The sequence below is a fragment of the Chrysochloris asiatica genome, unplaced genomic scaffold (genome assembly GCF_000296735.1).
Source record: "Chrysochloris asiatica unplaced genomic scaffold, ChrAsi1.0 scaffold00064, whole genome shotgun sequence".
Classification (NCBI taxonomy): domain Eukaryota; kingdom Metazoa; phylum Chordata; class Mammalia; order Afrosoricida; family Chrysochloridae; genus Chrysochloris; species Chrysochloris asiatica.
Genome location: NW_006408582.1, coordinates 15199598 through 15218087, shown reverse-complemented (window position 1 = coordinate 15218087; position 18490 = coordinate 15199598). Strand labels below are relative to the sequence as shown.

The window sequence follows — 18490 nt, the reverse complement described above, 5'->3', positions numbered from 1 at the left end:
CACCTGCGTATGTCTGATGCTACCTGTCCTGCTCCTGGGGGTGTTTAGCATCAGAAGGGAGGGGTCATTGGTTGCTTGCCAGCCCCAGGATTTTTGGTCTGATCCACCCATTGTCCCCAGTCCTAATCCCAGGTGATGCTGGCCTTCCAGATTCCCCTATCAGCTCTGGGGATGGGTGGTAGCCACAGATGTATTTTCACAGAGAAGATCAAAGCTGTGCTTCAGAAGGAGCCAGTGGCTGGTCTGTGACGACAGTGTGTGCTATCTGGCTTTTTACAGAAGGAATCTTGGCGGCAACCTTGCTTGTATTGCCTCTTCAGGCACCTGTTGATATAATTTACACCTTGATATAATTGTCTCACCTTTTGCCTGGATGGCTGCCTGAGAAACGGGCCTTTATTTTTATAGAAAAGATCAAGGCTTGTCTCTGGCTCAGGAGTCTGTCTGGCCAGGAACCGTCTGCTCAGTAATGGAACACCCTCCCTGGCGCCATCTAGAGTCAGATGTAGCCCACGGCAGGGAAGAATGCTTCACAAAAGAAGGAATTCATGCTTGCACAAATAAGGAGGTTCTAGCAAGTGAGACTATGGATACAGCACTTTCCTTGCTTCACCAGAGATCATAGCCCAGTAAATGACAATCAGACTGGCATGAATAAAATCATATGTGGTAGTGTGTACTAAGGGCAAAAGTGAAAAACACAGCAGTCTTGGTGAGTCCAGTTTGGCTCTTATAGACAGAGAAAGTGGCTAGCTCATTGGTCAGGAGTGAGGGAAGACATCAATCTGACTTAGTGCAAGAAGAAAGCTCAGTCTAGGACAGTGGCCAAAGGGGATCTGGAGATAAAATTTAAAAGGTCAATGGGCCAAATTATAGAGCAGCCTTTAATGCCAGAAGTAGTTTGAGGCATGGGGGCGGGGGGAACACTTTGAACATTTTAAAGGAGGACCATGGCAGATTTAAAGGGTGGATTGGACAATTAATATGGTCTGATAGTTGCTTGTAACAAACCATGTACCTGACTGACTATATGGAAGTGGAAGTGTAAATGGGGAGAGGGGTATGCCTTTAAAAGGGTTCTGGATGGATTCTGGGGGGCTTGCTTTTTAGCGGTGGTAACCACATCTCTCAGGGCCCCACCCCCTAGTTCCAAACATACAGAAAGGGGGCACAGGGGGAGGAGACTACCCATATCAACAGGCACATATCCAGCTGAGCTGGAGAGTGAACTGCTTTGAAATATGAAATTTTTAATGAAACCAGTTTGTTAGTAGAGGGTTTAGTACAGTCTTTGATCTCTTATCCCTGCCTTCGACTGCACCCCAAGCCAGTGGTGAACACCCACCCCCTCAACCCTAGACATGTCTGTGTGTGTGTGTGGGGGGGGGGACAGACAAGAGACTGTGCTATAGCCGTGTGTCTGGTCCAGTGTTGACTTCTTTCCGAATTTGGGGGAATAACTCAGAGATGACAGACTAGAGTTAGAAGTGACCCGAGTCCCTTCAAATGGCTAAGCACTGGCCTACTAACTGAAAGGTTGGTAGTTTAAACCCATTCAGAGGCACCTTGGAAGACAGTCCCGGTGTTCTACTTCTGAAAAATCACCCACTGAAAAATCCTGTGGAGTTCTATTTTGACACATATGGGGTCGCCTTGAGTCAGAATCAACTTGACAGCAACTAGTTTGGTTTTTTATCAGAGATGGGAAAGAGACTTTCCCAAAGTAATACAGCTAGATACTAACAATGGCTAACATTTTAGAGTGCTTTTCAAGTGTGAGGGGCATTTTAAGTGTTTTAAACTCTCACCCTCACAGTTCTGAAGTAGGTATTGCTATCATCCTTGCTTTATAGACGAATAAACAGAGGCACTATGAAGTTAAGTAACTTGTCTACGGACATCTAAGCTAGAAAGGAGATGAGCTAGAAATGGAACCCAGAAGCCTGCTTCCCCAGTTTCTGGTTTGCCAAGTGGGTGCTCTTGCCCCTCTGTGCCCAGAGACAGCCTTCCAAGAACAGCTCAGGCTATGGCCCCTCCAGCCCTCTCTGACTTGGCAAGTGGTGCTGATGGGTTCTTTGACATTGCCCTTCCTCCCACAGGGCTTGCTTGGCGCTGAGCTTGCAGGAAATGCACTTCCTGAAGCTGGGACTTCCCCACAGAGGCTGTAAAGCAGCTGGGCATCCTTGGCCTTGGCCTGAGGCCAGGCCTCTGTGTCCCACATGGGCATTGACCATGTGGCTGTGCTGCCCCTCCCTTCTTTCAAGCATCACTCAAAGGGAAATGATTCCTGTTTCTGGGTGACTCAAATGGTTACATGCTCAGCTACTTAACTGAAAGGTTGGTGGTTTGAATCTTACCAGAGGTGCTTCAGAAGAAAGGTCTGGTGATCTACTTCTAAAAAAGTCAGACATCAGAAATCCTACAGAGCATAGTTCTACTCTGACACATATAGGACCGCCATCAGTTGGAACTGATGTAACAGTAACTGGTTTTTAATAAACTGATGAAAAAAAGACTGAAATCAGGCAGGGGTCATATAGCCTTCTGGGTGGTAAAGGAAGGGGGCTGACTGCCAGTATGGGAGGGAGACACTGAGGCCCCCCTCCCCCCCCCATGTTGGATCCCCACACTGACTGACTTGAGATCTCTGGGCCCACTCTGCTCATCTGCAAAGGGGCAAGGGGCCCATGGCCTAGTAGGGAGTGTGTGTGTATGTATGTGAATGGGTGGGGGTGGAGGGGAGTGCTTTTGAGCCACACACAAAGCCTGTGCTGAGACACTGCATTCCTGCTGGCTGGGCTTCCTGTTTCCAGATGCATTCCTGCCCCAGAGTCACCACGGAGACTGCTTGGAATCCAGCCCCACATTCTCCAAATTCAGGGCGGATCTGGCCAGGGCTCCCTCTTTACCTCCCACCCTCTCACTTTGGAGCAGAGGAAGCTACCTGACCGGCCCTCCTACTCTTCTACCTAGACGGGTTGGGGTGAGGTCTTTGGGGATTCCGTGCCACATATCCTATTGGATGGGCATAGAGCAGTTCTTGTCAGGCCCAGCATTCTGAGTTTCTCTGTATCTGAAAAAAGTCAGGAGGGTACTGTTCAGGAGGATGGGGACAGTCCATTGACCCATAGTTAGCAGAGAAGGGCCTGGGACTGAAACTCAAAAGACATTAACTGATGCATAATTCAGATACTTGACTCTCATTCCACTAGTTCAAGGCTGGTAGCGTAGCGGTTACGAATCGGGCTGCTAACTTCAGGGTCAGCAGTTCAAAACTACCAGCTGTTCTGCGGGAGAAAGATGAGGCTTTCTGCTCCCGTAAAGATTTACAGCCTTGGAAACCCTGTACTGGGTCATTATGAGTTGGAACCGATTCCATGGCACATCACCACCACCACCACCACCACCACCAGTTCAAGACTTGGCTGTGGGTCTCAGTTTCCCCATCATAAAAAGTTAGGCTCCTGCATCCCTGGGTGGTGTAAATGAAAATTTGGAGATTCAAATCTATGCAGATTCAAATCTATGCATATTTGGAGACCTGTTTCCTAAAGATTATTGTTGTTAAGTGCCATAGCAACCCTATATAGGGTTTCTGAGAAGCAACTGGTGAGCTTGAACCACCAACCTTGTGGTTCAAATCAACTTTGCAGTTCAGCGCAGTAAACCACAGTGCTACACCAGGACACTTCCTAAAAATACCCATTGAAAAATCTATGCAGCACAGTTCTGCTCAGGCACACGTGGGGTCGACATGAGTGGGAATCCATAACTGGTTGGTTAGGAAAGACCAAGGGCCTGGAGGGAGTTGGCTGGCTACCTTCACTCTCTCAGTTAACACCTAAGTCCTCCCAGTGGCTCAGGTGCAAATAAGCACGTCCACCAGCTCCCTTATCTACCCTAAAGGTCCTGCTGTGATATTTTTCAGCCCTGTTCCCTTCCTCTGGAGAAGGAAGCTTCTTTAAAGCCACTAGCCCCTGTCTGGTCTCTAGGTTGTCTCCCCTTCTGCAGCTGCCTGGGCTCCCAGCCCGCCTTAGGAAGGGGATAGAGTCCACTGGTTGGAAGAGGGTTGGGTTGGGCAGGGGAGCATTAACAAGTTGGCCCCGCTTTCAGCTTACTCCCCCGTCCCAACGATTCAGTTCTTTCCCAGATCACCACGGACCGTTAGGGTACCGGGTTAAGATATGGTGGTTGTGGTTGTTAGGTGCCGTCGAGTCGGTTTTGACTCATAGCTACCCTATATAGGGTTTCCGAGGAGCGGTTGGTGAGTTTGAACCGCCTACCTTGTGCCCGAGTGCTTAAACTACAGCCCCACATGAGACCGTTTAGATCTAGCCCAGGACAATAGTTACGTGCCAGACTACAACTTCTCGCTCTGCAGTTGTGGTAAAGGATTTCCCTTCCCCTGTCCCATTTGAGTCGGAATGCACTCGATGGCAATGTGTTTGGTCTTTTGGGTTTGAGCTCACTTGATCCAAGGACACCAGAAACAGACTAGGTTAGAGTGGACAGGAATCATTACCCGCTTTTTTTTTTTTTTTGCACATGATTTCTGAGAGGTTGAGTGACTTGCCCCAAGCCAAACAGTTGAGAGCGGTAGGAGGCCGAGTCCGGGTCAGCACTCTTCCCACACCCTGCACGTGGGGTTCCACTTCCTTCCGGGCTCCTGTCCAGTCTCAACCCTCCCCCCCCCACCTCCCCCCGGGCTCCATTTGGGTGGCAGGAAGACTAGACCCTGCGTGTGAACTGGGAGGCGGGGTGACTCTACGTCCGGAGCCCGACAGCGTCCCCAGGTCCCCAGGCCCCCAGGCGGGGACCAGTTTTTGAGGGGGGATGGGAGACGGGACAGAGCGCGGGACTGCCCGGGTCGAGGTGGGGGGAACAGCGGATTGGAGCTCTTATTTTTATTCCAGCCAGGGTGATGGGGGGGTGCTCCCTAGTCCGCGCCTTCGAGGTCCTCGCCCCGCGTCGCTTCCCCGAAGCGGCATCCTCTTCTAGCTTTCAGTCCACATCCGCGTTCCCCTTCCAGCTCTCAGCCCACATCCGCACGCCCCCGCTCCACCCCGCGCGCACACCGGTCCTCTCCTCCCGCCCCTGCCCCGCCCCTCCCCCGTTTGGGAGTGTCCGGGGCCGCGCCCATCAGGGTCGCGACTAGTGAGCTAAGCTGACCACAGACCGACTGCGGGACGCGAGCCGAAGTCACTCCGTCGGGCTGCAGTGGGGGCCGGGAGCCGGGCCATGCTGGGCCGGCGGCGGGTCTTCGCGGTGGAGCCGCGCGGCGGCCCAGGTGAGTCGCCCCTGTCCCCTGCGCCGACCGGCGTCGGGTCTGGGCCTTAGGATCCTGCAGGCGAGGTCCCCGAGCTCGGACCTCTGTGGACTTGTCCTTTTCTTCCCGCCCCTGGAGCCGTCTCCCGAGCCTTCGTCAGAGTGCTCCTGGGAAGCTCCTCAATGTCCTCCTTGGCCCATCCGGCACACCTCGTCGAGAGGCACCCTACCTCTCAGTTTGAGGGGCCGAGTGATTAATTTGAAGACTCTCTGGGTTGTAACGTTGAAGCAGCTACTACGTCCATCTCGGGTCCACTTCTTTTAAATTCCCATCTGTATCCTTCCTTGCCCCATCAGAAGGCTGTCTGAATTCATCTGACCCCCCTTTCCCCAGCTAGCTGCTCAGAAAAAGCCCCGTCCTTGGCAGACCCCTTTCCAAAGAGAGCCCGCCCTGCAGGGGTGTTTCCTGGCTGACTTCCTTGCCTAGGAAGGCCCGGATTTGAATCCCACCTTTGTAGTTTAGCTGACGACATGACTTAAAGCAAGCTTGCCTGCTCTCTGATCCTTGGGTAGTTCATCATTACATTTCGAGTTCTGTAGAATGTCCTGACAGACATGATGACAAATGGGCACGGATGTATTTCCCCTTTTAGTTCCCATTCTTGCACTTATTTATTTATTTTTAAAGAAAATCTTCAGTATTTCCACTTAAAAGAACAAAAGGCCCAAACAGTTATAGCTGCTGTTATTTTTACCACCATCCTTTAGAAGCACAGAAGAGACTTGATCTTGCCTCCTGATGGCCCTAGGCCTCAAGAGCCTCAATAAGGCAGAAGCTTATTCAGTTCTTTTTCCCTTCTGCCCAGCCATAATGCCTCTTCCCACTTGGTGGGCAACTGAAGAGTCAGCAGCTCCCCCTACCCTTATGATTTGAAGGTCTTAGGCTGATTCTAGTTGGGAAGCATAAAGGCACCTGTAAAGAAAGGGTCCACCATCTTACAAGGAAGATGGGCCATTCAAGAAACTGACGGACATGACCTAAAAGGGTTTTGCCCACCAAACAGCTGGTTAGTTGTTAACAATGACTGTTGTATAGGGAACCCATCTTCCAGGCAGAGTCAGAGAGATAGCTTAGTGAGATCCTGGTTGTCTGGCTCCTCCCTTTACTTCTCACCTGGGATACTCCTCCCTGGGGGAATGCTGCCAGCTGCCAGGAATGCTGGGGGCGTTGGGGGCGGTCTTCGTGGCCTGATACTGAGTCTCTTTGCAGATAGAGTTGGTGAGGATCTGGCGTGCGGGTGTGTAGTGCCTGGAGTCTCCAGCACCTACAGACGGATTCAGGACACTGCTGATTGCTGTTTTTCATTAGACTCCTGGATTGGAGATGGCCAGCTGAGAGAATCTGAAAGACCAGTGCCACTTCTGAAACTGTCCTCCCGGGACTCAGGAGTGGAGATGGCAGTTGGGGGTAGCTCTCCGACCCCCTCACCTGGCCTTTCTCAGGACTCTCTGGACTTTGTTCCTATGGAGGGCTCTGAGTTCTCAGCCCTTGGTGTCATGGAGCCTCCCGCCCAGCTCGGCAGGCTCCTGGCCAGCCGTAAGCTGGAGCAGGTGCTAGAGCGCTCTCGCTGGCTCCCAACTTCCCCTGCCAGCTCCTCAGGACAGCACTGTGTTAGCAAGCCTGAGTGTGAAGTGCCCCCGTCTGAACAGGAGACCACCACAGAGGGGGAAGCTGGCCTGGATGAAGCCGAGGCGGTAAGTGCCACTCTCAGGCCAGGCAAGACTGGGATCTTCAATGGTGGCCCCCCACCCCTTGTTCTCCCTGAAGCTCTCTCGGGGTGGGGCATTCCTTACCTCTAATTGATGGGTTGTATCACAGCTGCTTGCCTCACCCCACTTCCAGTTGTGTGTAGCCACCCCCACAGAGGAGGTGGGTAGGATTGGGCCCTGCCTGGCATCATGCCTGGCTGGGCACTGAGGAAGCCAATGGTGGTGGTGGGGTGGACAATTTGTGTTCCCCCTCTGCCTGCGCTAATGGGTGAGTAGGCTGGCTGCCTAGGGTGGGAATCTGGGCGAATTCAGAAGCCTTGACTACGTTTATTGTGTCTTACAGGTGGAGAGTTTGGAGCCTGAAGTTTGGACCTGCCTCCCAGGGCACGGTCTTCGCTACCTAGAACACCTGTGCCTAGTGCTGGAGCAGATGGCGAGGCTCCAACAGCTCTATCTTCAGCTGCAAACCCAGAGGCCTGCCAGGGTGAGGAGCCAGGCCAGTGAGTGGGCAGGCCTGTGGGGCAGGCAGGGGTTCGACCCCTGGCCTCATGGCTCCCTTGGAACAGTCTCAGTCTTTTGTTTAGACCCTAATTACCCCTCTTGTGCACAGGACTTGGAAGAGGAGGAAGAACCTGTCCTGGCTCCTTCACCTTCCCCCTCATATGCCCCAAGTTGTGTGGTGCAGGTGCCATGGGACATGCTTAGCCAGACAAAGGAGACAGGTGAGGGGCAATTGCAACTGTGTCTCCTCTCCCCTGCGCCCTGTTTGCCGAGGGCATCACTCGCATTCCCTCTTGAAGCCACCCTAGTGTTGGCCCTGGGTAACCTGACTCTCTTTCTAAAGGGAAAAAAGCAGCTTCATGCCCCAAAGTGGGGGTATCCAGCACAATCCCTCCTACTCTGCCAGAGACCCCAGCAGAGCCTACTCACACGTTTCCATCCTCCCAGAGACACAAGGTAGGTGATGTATGTGTGAAGTGGGAGGCAGGTGAGAAGATAAGATGGAGATGGGATGTGTGGAAACCCCTAAGTCCAGAAACTTTGGGAAGATGACAGTATTCCTGTCTGGAGCAGGTGGCTTGGCCTGGCTGCAGGGAGAGTTGTCCCCGGAAGCTTGGTTGAGGGTATGTGTAGGGGCAGTGGCTCTGTGGTGATCCTTCACCCTTTGCTCAGCTGGATCTCTCCCACTGGGACAAGGTCAAGGTCCTGCTCAACCGGATCCGCTGGAGAAGCTCCCGACACCCTGAGCCCCCTGCCCTTCCTGATGGCCCTGCCCCCAGGTGAGTTCTGTGGTCCAGCCCAGTGTAGGGTAGGGAGCAGAGACTGATGAAGCAGAATGCTGGGCTTTTACTTCCAGGTGTTGTCTTTTTCCCTATGAACTTTGAGAGACAGCCTTGCAGAGGATGCTGGAAGAGAACCAGAAGTAGTTACAATGCTCCATTTATAGATGAGGAGGCTGGTGGTTGAGGTGGTGGAGGGAAGTCACTTTCCCAAGGCCACCAAGTATGTCCGTACAGAGCCAGGACCAGGATAGTGGAAAGTTCTTCACCCCTACCCAGTAAGCCCTCATCCCCCAATGCTGAAACTTGCGTCAGCTCCTAGGAACTAAGGGAGTGAGGAGGGAAGAAGTGGGTAGGGGCACAAAGGCTATACAGAGGGTGAAGTCCAACCTGCTTGGAGAGTTAAGTGCCAGCAATTCTCCAGAGGGATGAAGCACTATGTCAGTTACTATCCCCAGGCTCCCTAGCGCAGATTCGTGTTCTATCAACTGCCATGATTGCTACCTTTGTTTGTTCTTCCTACCTTCAGGCTTTCTATTTTTCCTCAGGATGGAGTCAAGGGACTTCCCTGAAAGGCCTCAGCGTCGCCCCCACCACAGGACCTTTATACCATCATTTGTAGTTAAGAAACAACGAACAAAAAACCTTTCTGTCTGCTAAGACCACCTGGTGCAGGGACATGACCCTGGGTGGAGGGGTACGTGTTGAAGTCATCTGCCTCGCCCTTTGCCCTGTTGTTGCTTCTCGTCACTGCCAAGCCAAGCTGCTGACAACAGCCCTTCTCTCGGAGGCGGGGGCCAAGTCTTTCTCCTCTGAACAGCCTGGCAATGGGGCCTTAGTTCTCTGAGAGGCCCCCAAAGTGGCAACTCCAAGTCTCCTTCCTGTTTGCCAGAAATCCCTGGGTTTATTCAATGTGAACTAACTTATTTATCAAGCATCCACTGAGCATGTTTGGCATGGTTATCTGTCCAGGCCCGACATGTAGCAGCTATGTATTTATGCATGATTTTATATCTATATCGGTGAGACTGTTATTGTTGTGAATTGGCTGGATTCAGCCGTCTTTCCTAGAACCATGCACTCCCGAAAACTGGGTGAGATCTTCTGGGCGAGGTAATCTGTGGAAGGCTAGAACTGACCTTTGTTCGTCAGTGGACAATTCCTGATCTGGGTAGCCACTGGCCAGAGACTGGAGATGCTGGGGCTGTCTCTGCATTGAGTCTTTCCCCTGGAGCAGAGCCCCAAAGACTGCACCAGGAATGGCAGGCTCAGGACAACAGGCTGAGTGGGCATGGAGGACAGGAAAACACCTTCAAGGTCTATTCTCAGCTGTGCTGCTCCATACTAGCTTTTACATGTCAAAGCTGAAACCAGCAACACATATTAATTTTTAGACCTTGAGAAAGTCCCTTAACTTCTATGAGCCCCAGCTTCCCACATAATCTCCCTAATGGGATAATGATGCCTGCCTTACCTACCTCACAGGCTTATGATGATGCTAAAATTAGATTAAAATGTCTTAAACTGCTTTGTGAACAGTTACATGAATAGGTAAGGAAAGGGTTTGGATATTAGAGGGAGGGTAGACTGGACGGATGCTGGAGAGGTGAGAGGATAAGGTAGGAATGGGATTATTCATGGAGATGTATTACTAATGCCAGTGATTAGTAACAAGTTTTTGAGCAAGTCATTTCATTGAGATCTCTTAGGTTTTATATCTGAGAAATAGGACATGAAATCCTCACCTGTGGTGAAATGAATTTATGTGGTCTTTTACCTTAGTTCTTTGGAAACAGTTGAGAGATTCCTTCCCCCCCCCCCATCCCCCAAAGTTCTTAGGTGTGTCCTGTGCCCTAATTAGAGAGTTTGTCATTTTTGTCCAGGTTGATTGACATTTCCTGGGTAAGCGCTAAAGGACTTGATGGTTTGATACTTTTTGTCTGGTCCTGGGGCTGCAGCCAGACTTGTGATTAGTATGTACCTTGCAGGGATTAGTCAACATAATATACAAATGAAGTAACTGTAATAAATATGTAAATTAAATGACTATAGACTAGGCAAATGAAGTGACTGTGGTTCACTGAAAGGATTAGCCAGTTGATACAGGAAGGGCTACGCATTGAAATTTACAAGGAGTCTGCTTATAGTATATGCAGCTAACCCCACAGAGATTTTAGAAAGAAGAAAGGAGAAGTAGAGAGAGGAGCTGAGGAGCCTAAAGAACTGTAACATAGGTCAAAGGCTATAAAACCAGACAGTGAGAGGCCTGGAAGAGTTGGTGGTGATGGCAGAAACCTGCTGTTAGGATTGTATTTAAGAGAGCTGAACAAAGCTGCCTCACCAGCTATGATTTTGGTTGGTTAACAACAGTGGAGAGAGTAACAAGACGTCTGCCCTGAGGGGGCTGAAAAGAAGGCTGTGTGCTGGGAAGGGTGATTCAGGCCAAGAGGAGCCGAGAGAGCTGTCCTGCATTGAACAAGTGAGGGGTGTGCTCTTCTCTTTGGGGGAGCCTTCCAGATGTTGTCTACATGCTTCCTGATCCCAAGTTGTATCCTGTTACTTCCATAATAAACTACTTAACTGTAAGTATGGTCCGTGAGTTGTGTGTGGCCACTGCAGTGATTAAACTCAGAAGAAAAGTAGAGAGTGTAACGGAAGAGATGGCTGGTGTTGGAATTGGCTAAAAAACAAAACAAAAAAGGTTGGAGAGTGGTGGTATGTCTGATCTCCACTTCATAGGAATTAGCCTTTGGCTGTTGATGGTTCTCTCTCCTCCTGAAGTCCTCTAAGAATATTGTACTTGTTTACCTCACTGGGTAGTTTTGAAAACTAAAGGAAGTGCCCATGAGAACTCTTTAAAGGTCTGCCCAAATGTTAGCTGCCGTGACTTGAGTCAGTCCATGACTCAAGTGATCCCACACATAACAGAAACAAAAAACTGCTGCCTAATTCTGTACCATCCCATGATCAGCTGAGGAATCGGACCATTGTCATTTATAGGATTTTTAGATGGGTGGTGGTGAGCTGGGATCAAATCCAGGTCTCTTGCATGGAAGGTAAGAATTTTACTACGGAACCACCATACCTCCATACCTCACTTACATAGTCTAAGAGGTTTATCTTACTGTGGCCTACTTAGGTTCCTTTCTCTTTGTGACTTGAGAAAGGTGGAAAGCTTGGTCTCCAGCATGCAACCAGACAGAAGAGAGGTGTGTCCTTGGGGGTGAGGATGGGTCATTGAATTTTGATTCAGAGGTCTATCTAAGGGACGGCTAGTTTGGCTATGCCTGAGCACCACTTGACGTGGGGGCGCCACTGAGCAGTTTTGTTAATGCAGTACAGCATAACGTCCTTCCTCAAGAACGGTAGGCATCCAACGGCATGGGGGTGGGGGTAGAGAGGGACACCCCACCAACCCCTCCGGGGCACAGAATGATATTCCCAGGCGTCACAAATATGGAAGGCACCTGTCTGAGGTGGCGGGACAATAAGGGGAGGGGGAGGCGTTTCTGCTGATAGGTTGGGCTATCAGCGTGTATTCATCTTGAAATTGGGGGTGGTGGTGGTGCAATTTAGAGATCGTCCTGCATGCTCCTTACCCGTGCTACGCCCCTGGTTACAGACACAGGAATATCTCCTAGAAACGGGCCACTGATCAAGCATCCTAAGTTTCCAGTCTGGAGGGACTAGTTCTCTTGTTACTGAAGTCTTGGGGTCTTCCAGAATGGGGTGGGGATGTTTGCGCTCCCTTTACGTTTGAAGGTCCAGATGTATTTGCACTAGGAACCAATTCTCTGAAGCCTCTTTCTATTCGGAAACTTGAACAAGAGCACTACCGAGGCGCGGCTTCTTAACGCCAATCCGATCGGGGAAGGCGCACTTCCGTTACACAGTTGGAGAATGATGGCAAGCCAGAGTGGGGGAAGGGAGAGGTCGGTGGAGACGGGGGAGGGACCATATCCGGGAGAGTAGCAGCTTCCGACCAGTGGTCGCGCTTCCGGAGAGGCGTTTCCGGCGGCGGCGGCAGCAGCGACTGTGGTGGTTCCGGGTGTCTTTGTCCCCCAGTGTCGCGGCCCTGGCCCGCAGGTGGGTTGGGGGCTTTCCAGCCACCCCTCTGCCTCTTCGCCCCTTCCCTGGTCTAGAGACCGAGCGGGGCAGGCCGCAAAGATGCATTAGTCGCGGAAGGGGCCAAGTCCTCCTTAGGACTGCAAGTCTTGTCTCCCTGGCAACGGCCTCGGCCCTGCGGGCGGGCGGGAGAAGAAACCGCGCGCCTTCGTCTTCCCACGGTGGCCTCGCCGTTGCCCGACCCGGGAACCCCGGCGCCCGCGGCTGCTGAAGCGGGAGCAGAGGGCCAGATAGCGCGGGAGCAGGAGGGCGGGCGCGTAGCGGGATCCGCGTTTCGCGGAGCCGGAGAGCCACCACTTACCCATTAGCTTGTCCAGGGAACGATGAACCGGGCTTCCGGGGGCCCACACCGTCTCCTCTCTGGCTCCAGCCTCCTCCATTTTTGGGGGCCCTGCCGTGGAGCATTTTGGCGGATATTTTTGAATGAATGAATGTCACTGAGGCTCTTCAACACCCCAACCCTCACCTCATCACCCCGAGGGTGGTGTAATTTAGTGAGAGGGAGTCTAGGTTAGTGAGCGAGACCTGGGTGTGAGTCCCAGTTTTGTTACTAATCGGTTCTGTGGCCTTGGGCAAGTGTCAATCTCTCTGAGCTTGTTTCCTTCTCTCTAAAATCATATGACAACATCACTAGGTTATGGTGAGGGAAAACTGGAACAATGCAGTGTGTTACTTAATTTCCTGCTCCCCTTATAGTCTCCCTGTTGTTTTCTCCATTCATTCTTAGTGCAGCCCTCCTGGTTTCCCTAAGATCTTTCAGTTCTTTAAGATTCTTCAATAATCTGTGGTAGATAGAAATTTTCTACATGAGCTGATAAATTTTCTTTTCTGATTGAAGGTTTTTTCCCAAGACTGAAAAAGGACAGCATTCCCAATGTCCCAGTTTAAGCGCCAGCGGATCAATCCGCTTCCAGGGGGACGAAACTTCTCAGGTGATCATGTTTATCCCTATCTGGCTTCATAATGGGTAGCATGTGCTTTGGATTTAGTTTTTTAAAAAGACTTTTGGGGTCTCCCTGATGGAGAAGAATTTGCCGCTGATGTTTTGTAGGAGAATAGATGACCGCAGTTGTTTCCAGTGAAATTCTGTAGAGGAGTTGGTTGGAGTCAGTTTGCCTGTTGGATATACCATATCCTATAGCTAACTCTAGTGTTTACAGAGGTAGGCAGAGTTCTTGAAGATGGTTTTCCTGCTCCCATAGGCGCAGCTTCAACATCTCTTTTGGGCCCTCCTCCTGGTTTGCTCACTCCTCCTGTGGCCACAGACCTGTCCCAAAATGCCAGGCACCTTCAGGTAGGTTGGACATCCTTTTCTAGTGTGCTTTAACCTTTGAAGCGATATCATCATTCATAGATACCTGATGCCCTTTCATTTCTTCTGTCACAGTGTTCAGCATTCTGTTACCCTGGTAATGGGCCAGAATGGGAGTGACCAGACACCCTTTGACTGGGGAGTCGTAACGTTTTGGTTCTAGGGAAGTCTTTCTGGGACCTCTTGGAAATGAAGAACTGGAAGTCCAACAAGTTTGTGACCCAAGAATCAGCTCATTTGGTTTCCTCCCATAGATGGATTATGTCCCCTGTACACATATGCCTCCTTTGCTAACAGTGATTCTTGACGCCTTACTCTTATTGAGTCTGGTGGTGGATAGAGATGAGAAGATTGAGATGTCAGAGTGTGTATTTGTACAATTTAGTTTCTATGACTCTTAAACAATTTTTTTTTTTTTTTTTTAACAGGGTGGAGAGAAGCAGCGGGTCTTCACTGGCATTGTTACCAGCTTGCATGACTATTTTGGGGTGGTGGATGAAGAGGTCTTTTTTCAGCTAAGGTAGGCTCGAGGCTGATCCCTTATAGGCAAAACTTACTGGGTTCAGTTCTGTTCCCATGCTGATGGGGGCTTTTCTAAAGCCGTTGCTTTGCTGTTTTTATGCACGGTGTGAGCAATCTTAATGTGAAGGGCCTCATGGAGGACAGTGAGAGTGGCTTGGCCACAGTCTCTCACCTGACTGGGACTTTTGGCTTGTGTGCTGGCAGTGTGGTGAAGGGCCGGCTGCCCCAGCTAGGTGAGAAGGTGCTGGTGAAGGCTGCATACAACCCAGGCCAGGCAGTGCCCTGGAATGCTGTCAAGGTGCAAACACTCTCCAACCAGGTATTCATTTCTCTTTGGCATGAGCATTGGTAAGGGGGGAGGGTTGGAAGCACTTGTGTTCTGAAAGTTGGCTAAGAACCATTCTCTTGTGGAGTGGGTAGGACTACATCTTTTTCCAGGGTAGTAAACACATCAGTTCTGAGATCCCCTTGATTTCCTGGCTACTCTCCTGCAGCCCCTGCTGAAGTCACCAGCACCTCCCCTGCTGCATGTGGCAACCTTGGGCCAGAAGCAAGGAATCCTGGGAGCTCAGCCTCAGTTGATCTTCCAGCCTCACCGAATTCCTCCGCTCTTTCCTCAAAAACGTGAGTACCAGTGGCATGAATGTTGGGGTGTGACTTTATGGGGTACTGTGGGTGAATGGACATGTAGCTCTCATGTTACGGCTCTCAGAGTATAAGTGGTGGATGTTTCTGTGAATTGGAAAAAGGGAGAGGGAAGCTGGAAGGGATATTGGGCTTTGTGCATCACTGGCCGTTTCTCTCCACAGCTCTGAGTCTCTTCCAAACATCCCACACACTTCATCTGAGCCACCTGAACAGATTTCCTGCTCGGGGTCCTCATGGACGATTGGATCAGGGCCGAAGGTAAGCAGCTCAAGCATGAAAAATGTTTTACTTACCACCAGGAGCACTGCCATTTTCTTTACTACCTAACACTGGGATTCTTTTCATGCAGCTATATTCTAGTCCCTTTGCCCTGTAGTGGGCAGACACACTGAGATGTAGAACAGTTAATGGAATTTTATACACTGACTCAGCAAGCAGGGATTTAGTTCATCTTTTGAAATATTTTAAGACACTCTTTAATATATACTCTTCCTTTTATTTCTAGTTCCTAAGTACTCCCAAGAATCAAAGACTACCAAGAAAATAACACGTCATCAAACTACCGTTGTAACATATGTTTTAATTCCTAGTTTAAAAATACATGCGAGGGGGCTTTAGAAAGTTTGTGGGGAAATCCCATTATCCATTTTCCCATGAATTTTTTTGAAGCCCCGTTGTATTTTTTTTATATATACTTTATGCACCGATGCAGTGTTGCAATGTGTAAGTTGAGGTTTGCCCTTGTGCCCTGGAAATGACAGATTGCTTTCTAGTCTAGATGTGAAGTATGCATGTTTGATTTGGGACTTCTGGACATTCCTAGGCAATCCTGTATAATCTATGAATGTTGGAACTATCAGGGATGTGTTATTCTCTTTCTGGTTCATGTGTTCCTTATTCTTTAGTATTCTCTCAGAGGTTTTGCTTTCAATCCCTAGGAGTTAAGCTGTAAACTAGTGTCAGGTTTGTTCTAGTTCTGTCTTCATTTTAACTTTTTATTAGGGAAAATTTCGAATATATGCAAAGTAAACACGTAACCATCATCATCATCTTCACCAGTTTTTCCAGTCTTTTTTTATCTACACCTCCACCCACTCCTTGCCTTCTGTTTGATTATTTTGAATGATATAATTTTATAGATTGAAATGCACAAATATTAACTGGATACTTTTGACAAATAGAAAGTCCCATGCAATGCTATCCTATTATGATACTGTCTTAGTTCTCTAGTGTTGCAAGGACACACATACCACAAGTGGATGGCTTTAAAAAACAAATTTCTCCTTTCACAGTTTAGGAGTCCAAATTCGGCACTGGCTCTGGAGAAAAGACTGTGTTTCCTCAGCATCTGTAGGCCCAGCATTCCTTAGAGATCTCCATGTGTCTTTGCATGACTTTTTCCCTGGATCTAGAAACTTCACAGTACAGGGACCTTAGGTTTAAAGGACACATTCGAATTGCTGGCTCTTCTGTCTTATTGGTAGTCCCTCCGTCTCTGCTCACTTCTCTCTCCTTTTATCTCCTGTAAGAGAAGAGGTGTTGCAGACCACACCTCTGAGGAAACTTCCTTTTAACTGATTGGTTGTTCATAGCGGTTCTCATTATGGAGGTGACTACATTATATTGGATCTCATCATAGGGATTACTACAGCATTTTAAGTACTAAATTACTGAGAAACCTGGCCCAGTCAAGTTAACACAAAGCCTTACCTATCACAGACAGAACATTTCCATTACTCCAGAGAGTTCCTTCATGCTGTCATTTTGAAATGTGAACTCTACCAAGAAGTAGACACCAGATGCCAGTAGTTTATACATGGTAAGGACTGAGATTGCAAACCAGTGTGAACACGTAAAATGAGCATGGGATAACTAGGAATATAAGTTTGGGCAAAAGTGAGCCAGTTTGCTGAAGCTAGTTTTGCTTCCTTGGGGTAGGTTATTGTAATTCTAACTAGGGGGAAGCTTGGGTTGTGTAGGCTTGCTTTCTACAATGTTTCTACTACTTGAAACACTTTTTCTCCCATTCTCAAATCTCTAGTATGTATTTTGTATATAGCAACTTATCCTTTCCTGGGTATCTTTCTGATCTTCAATTTCCAAGGACTTCTCATGTGTCTCACATTCTATGAGTTTATTAAAAGCTTTGTTCCAGAATCATAGCAAGTAATGACATCTGTGGAAATAATGTAGTCTGGGTGGAAATCAGTGACCACTATTTACTTTCTATTTTAGGTTATTCAGGGTTTCTATATAATCAGTTGCATTTGATTGTTGTGGATTTGCCAACCCTGTAGAGGGCTGTTTTATTACTTTGCCCATTATTCTTCGATGTCATAGGTTCTAGAGAAAGGAGATAGATATCACTACTGGGAGGTGGGAAGCATCAATTGATAGAATTTGTAGTAGGAAAAGAAGTAGATAGTAAAGGGGTCTTTTTGGTCTTAGTTCTCTAGTGTTGTAAGGACACACTAGGGAAACAAAGCAACATTAATTTATAAAAAAATAGTTTGCATGTTGGCTAGAAACCAAGTTTTATTGTGAATTTCTGGCTGTGGGATACAGACAGTAATGTTTCCATAGGACTGCTCAAGATGAACAACTGAGGCTTAAAGACAGGTGTCCTGAGCTGAGCTAGTTACTGAGCTGTCTTCCACTGGGGCTGCTTTTTACAACTTGCTCCTGATAACTCACATAAATGAGAAAACCAGGCCATTGAATCCATAGGATTCATTGGAATAGAGTCTGACTGGAGGTTTGACAACACTTGTTGAGCATTCATATCAGTCACTGGGTGAGAGTTTTATATAGAGTTGTCAGAATGACTGGAACAGTTCTTGCACTGACATCCCATAAAGGCAAGATAAGTAGGCTGTTTTGGTATGGAGATGCTAATGTTGTTGTTGTGTGCCGTGGAGTCGGTTCCGACTCATAACGAGTCTGCATAGGGTTTCTGAGGCTGTAAATCTTTTATGGGAGCAGAAAGCCTCATCTTTCTCCCGCGGAACAGCTGGTAGTTTCGAACTGCTGACCTTATAGCTCGCAGCCCGATTCGTAACCACTATGCTACCTGAGATGCTAATAAACAGGGAAATTACCAAGGCAGATAAAAGAGAAACGAAAACAAAATCTTGGCATTAAGTATAATCAAGCTAGTTACTCAGGGGCCTAACGAACAGGCAGGTCTAAAAAGAAAGAATAAAAACCTGGTAAATATCAACTCAGCTACCCAGGCAAGAAAAATTGACAGTTGATTTTATTTCTCTCATGAGACATAGGGGATTTTCCCTTATCAGCCTGGCATTTTATAATGGTCTAAAGGTTTTTTTTTTTTTTCACTTCTCTACTATTTTTTATTTATTATACTCATAACAGTAATATTATAAGTGATTTATTACAGACATTTACAAAGTGGTACATCTTTTACATGAGGAGCTCTGGTAGCGTAGTGGTTATGAATCGGGCTGCAAACCTCAAGGTCAGCAGTTCGAAACTACCAGCTGTTCCACGGGAGAAAGATGAGGCTTTCTGCTCCTGTAAAGATTTACAGCCTCGGAAACCCTGTGCA

At 48.8% G+C, this 18490-nt stretch overlaps 2 protein-coding genes across 2 annotated transcripts in view; both read left to right on the top strand.

Moving 5' to 3' along the window:
* Window positions 1-5238: 5238 nt before the first annotated feature.
* On the top strand, window positions 5239-8975 carry LOC102822964 (chromosome unknown open reading frame, human C8orf58). The gene is made up of 7 exons (XM_006864447.1): window positions 5239-5278; window positions 6536-7020; window positions 7379-7519; window positions 7646-7757; window positions 7880-7992; window positions 8209-8315; window positions 8864-8975. Exons 1-7 carry the CDS (start codon window positions 5239-5241, stop codon window positions 8973-8975), a joined length of 1110 nt encoding a protein of 369 aa, XP_006864509.1.
* A 3341-nt stretch (window positions 8976-12316) lies between these two features.
* Window positions 12317-18490, top strand: part of CCAR2 (cell cycle and apoptosis regulator 2) — a 14730-nt gene continuing 8556 nt past the window's right edge. The window contains exons 1-7 of the mRNA XM_006864391.1: window positions 12317-12401; window positions 13279-13372; window positions 13643-13734; window positions 14181-14272; window positions 14479-14593; window positions 14769-14898; window positions 15084-15180. Of these exons, the coding sequence (XP_006864453.1) occupies window positions 13315-13372; window positions 13643-13734; window positions 14181-14272; window positions 14479-14593; window positions 14769-14898; window positions 15084-15180 (584 nt within the window). The 5' untranslated portion in view covers window positions 12317-12401; window positions 13279-13314. The remainder of the gene's footprint in view (window positions 12402-13278; window positions 13373-13642; window positions 13735-14180; window positions 14273-14478; window positions 14594-14768; window positions 14899-15083; window positions 15181-18490) is intronic.

What these genes read in the sequence shown, in the direction of transcription:
- LOC102822964 (XM_006864447.1), top strand. Translation starts at nt 5,239, where the DNA reads ATGCTGGGCCGGCGGCGGGTCTTCGCGGTGGAGCCGCGCG. An exon ending in AAACCCAGAGGCCTGCCAGG is followed by an intron (nt 7,520 to 7,645) that starts GTGAGGAGCCAG and finishes TCTTGTGCACAG; the next exon opens with GACTTGGAAGAGGAGGAAGA. An exon ending in CCTGATGGCCCTGCCCCCAG is followed by an intron (nt 8,316 to 8,863) that starts GTGAGTTCTGTG and finishes ATTTTTCCTCAG; the next exon opens with GATGGAGTCAAGGGACTTCC.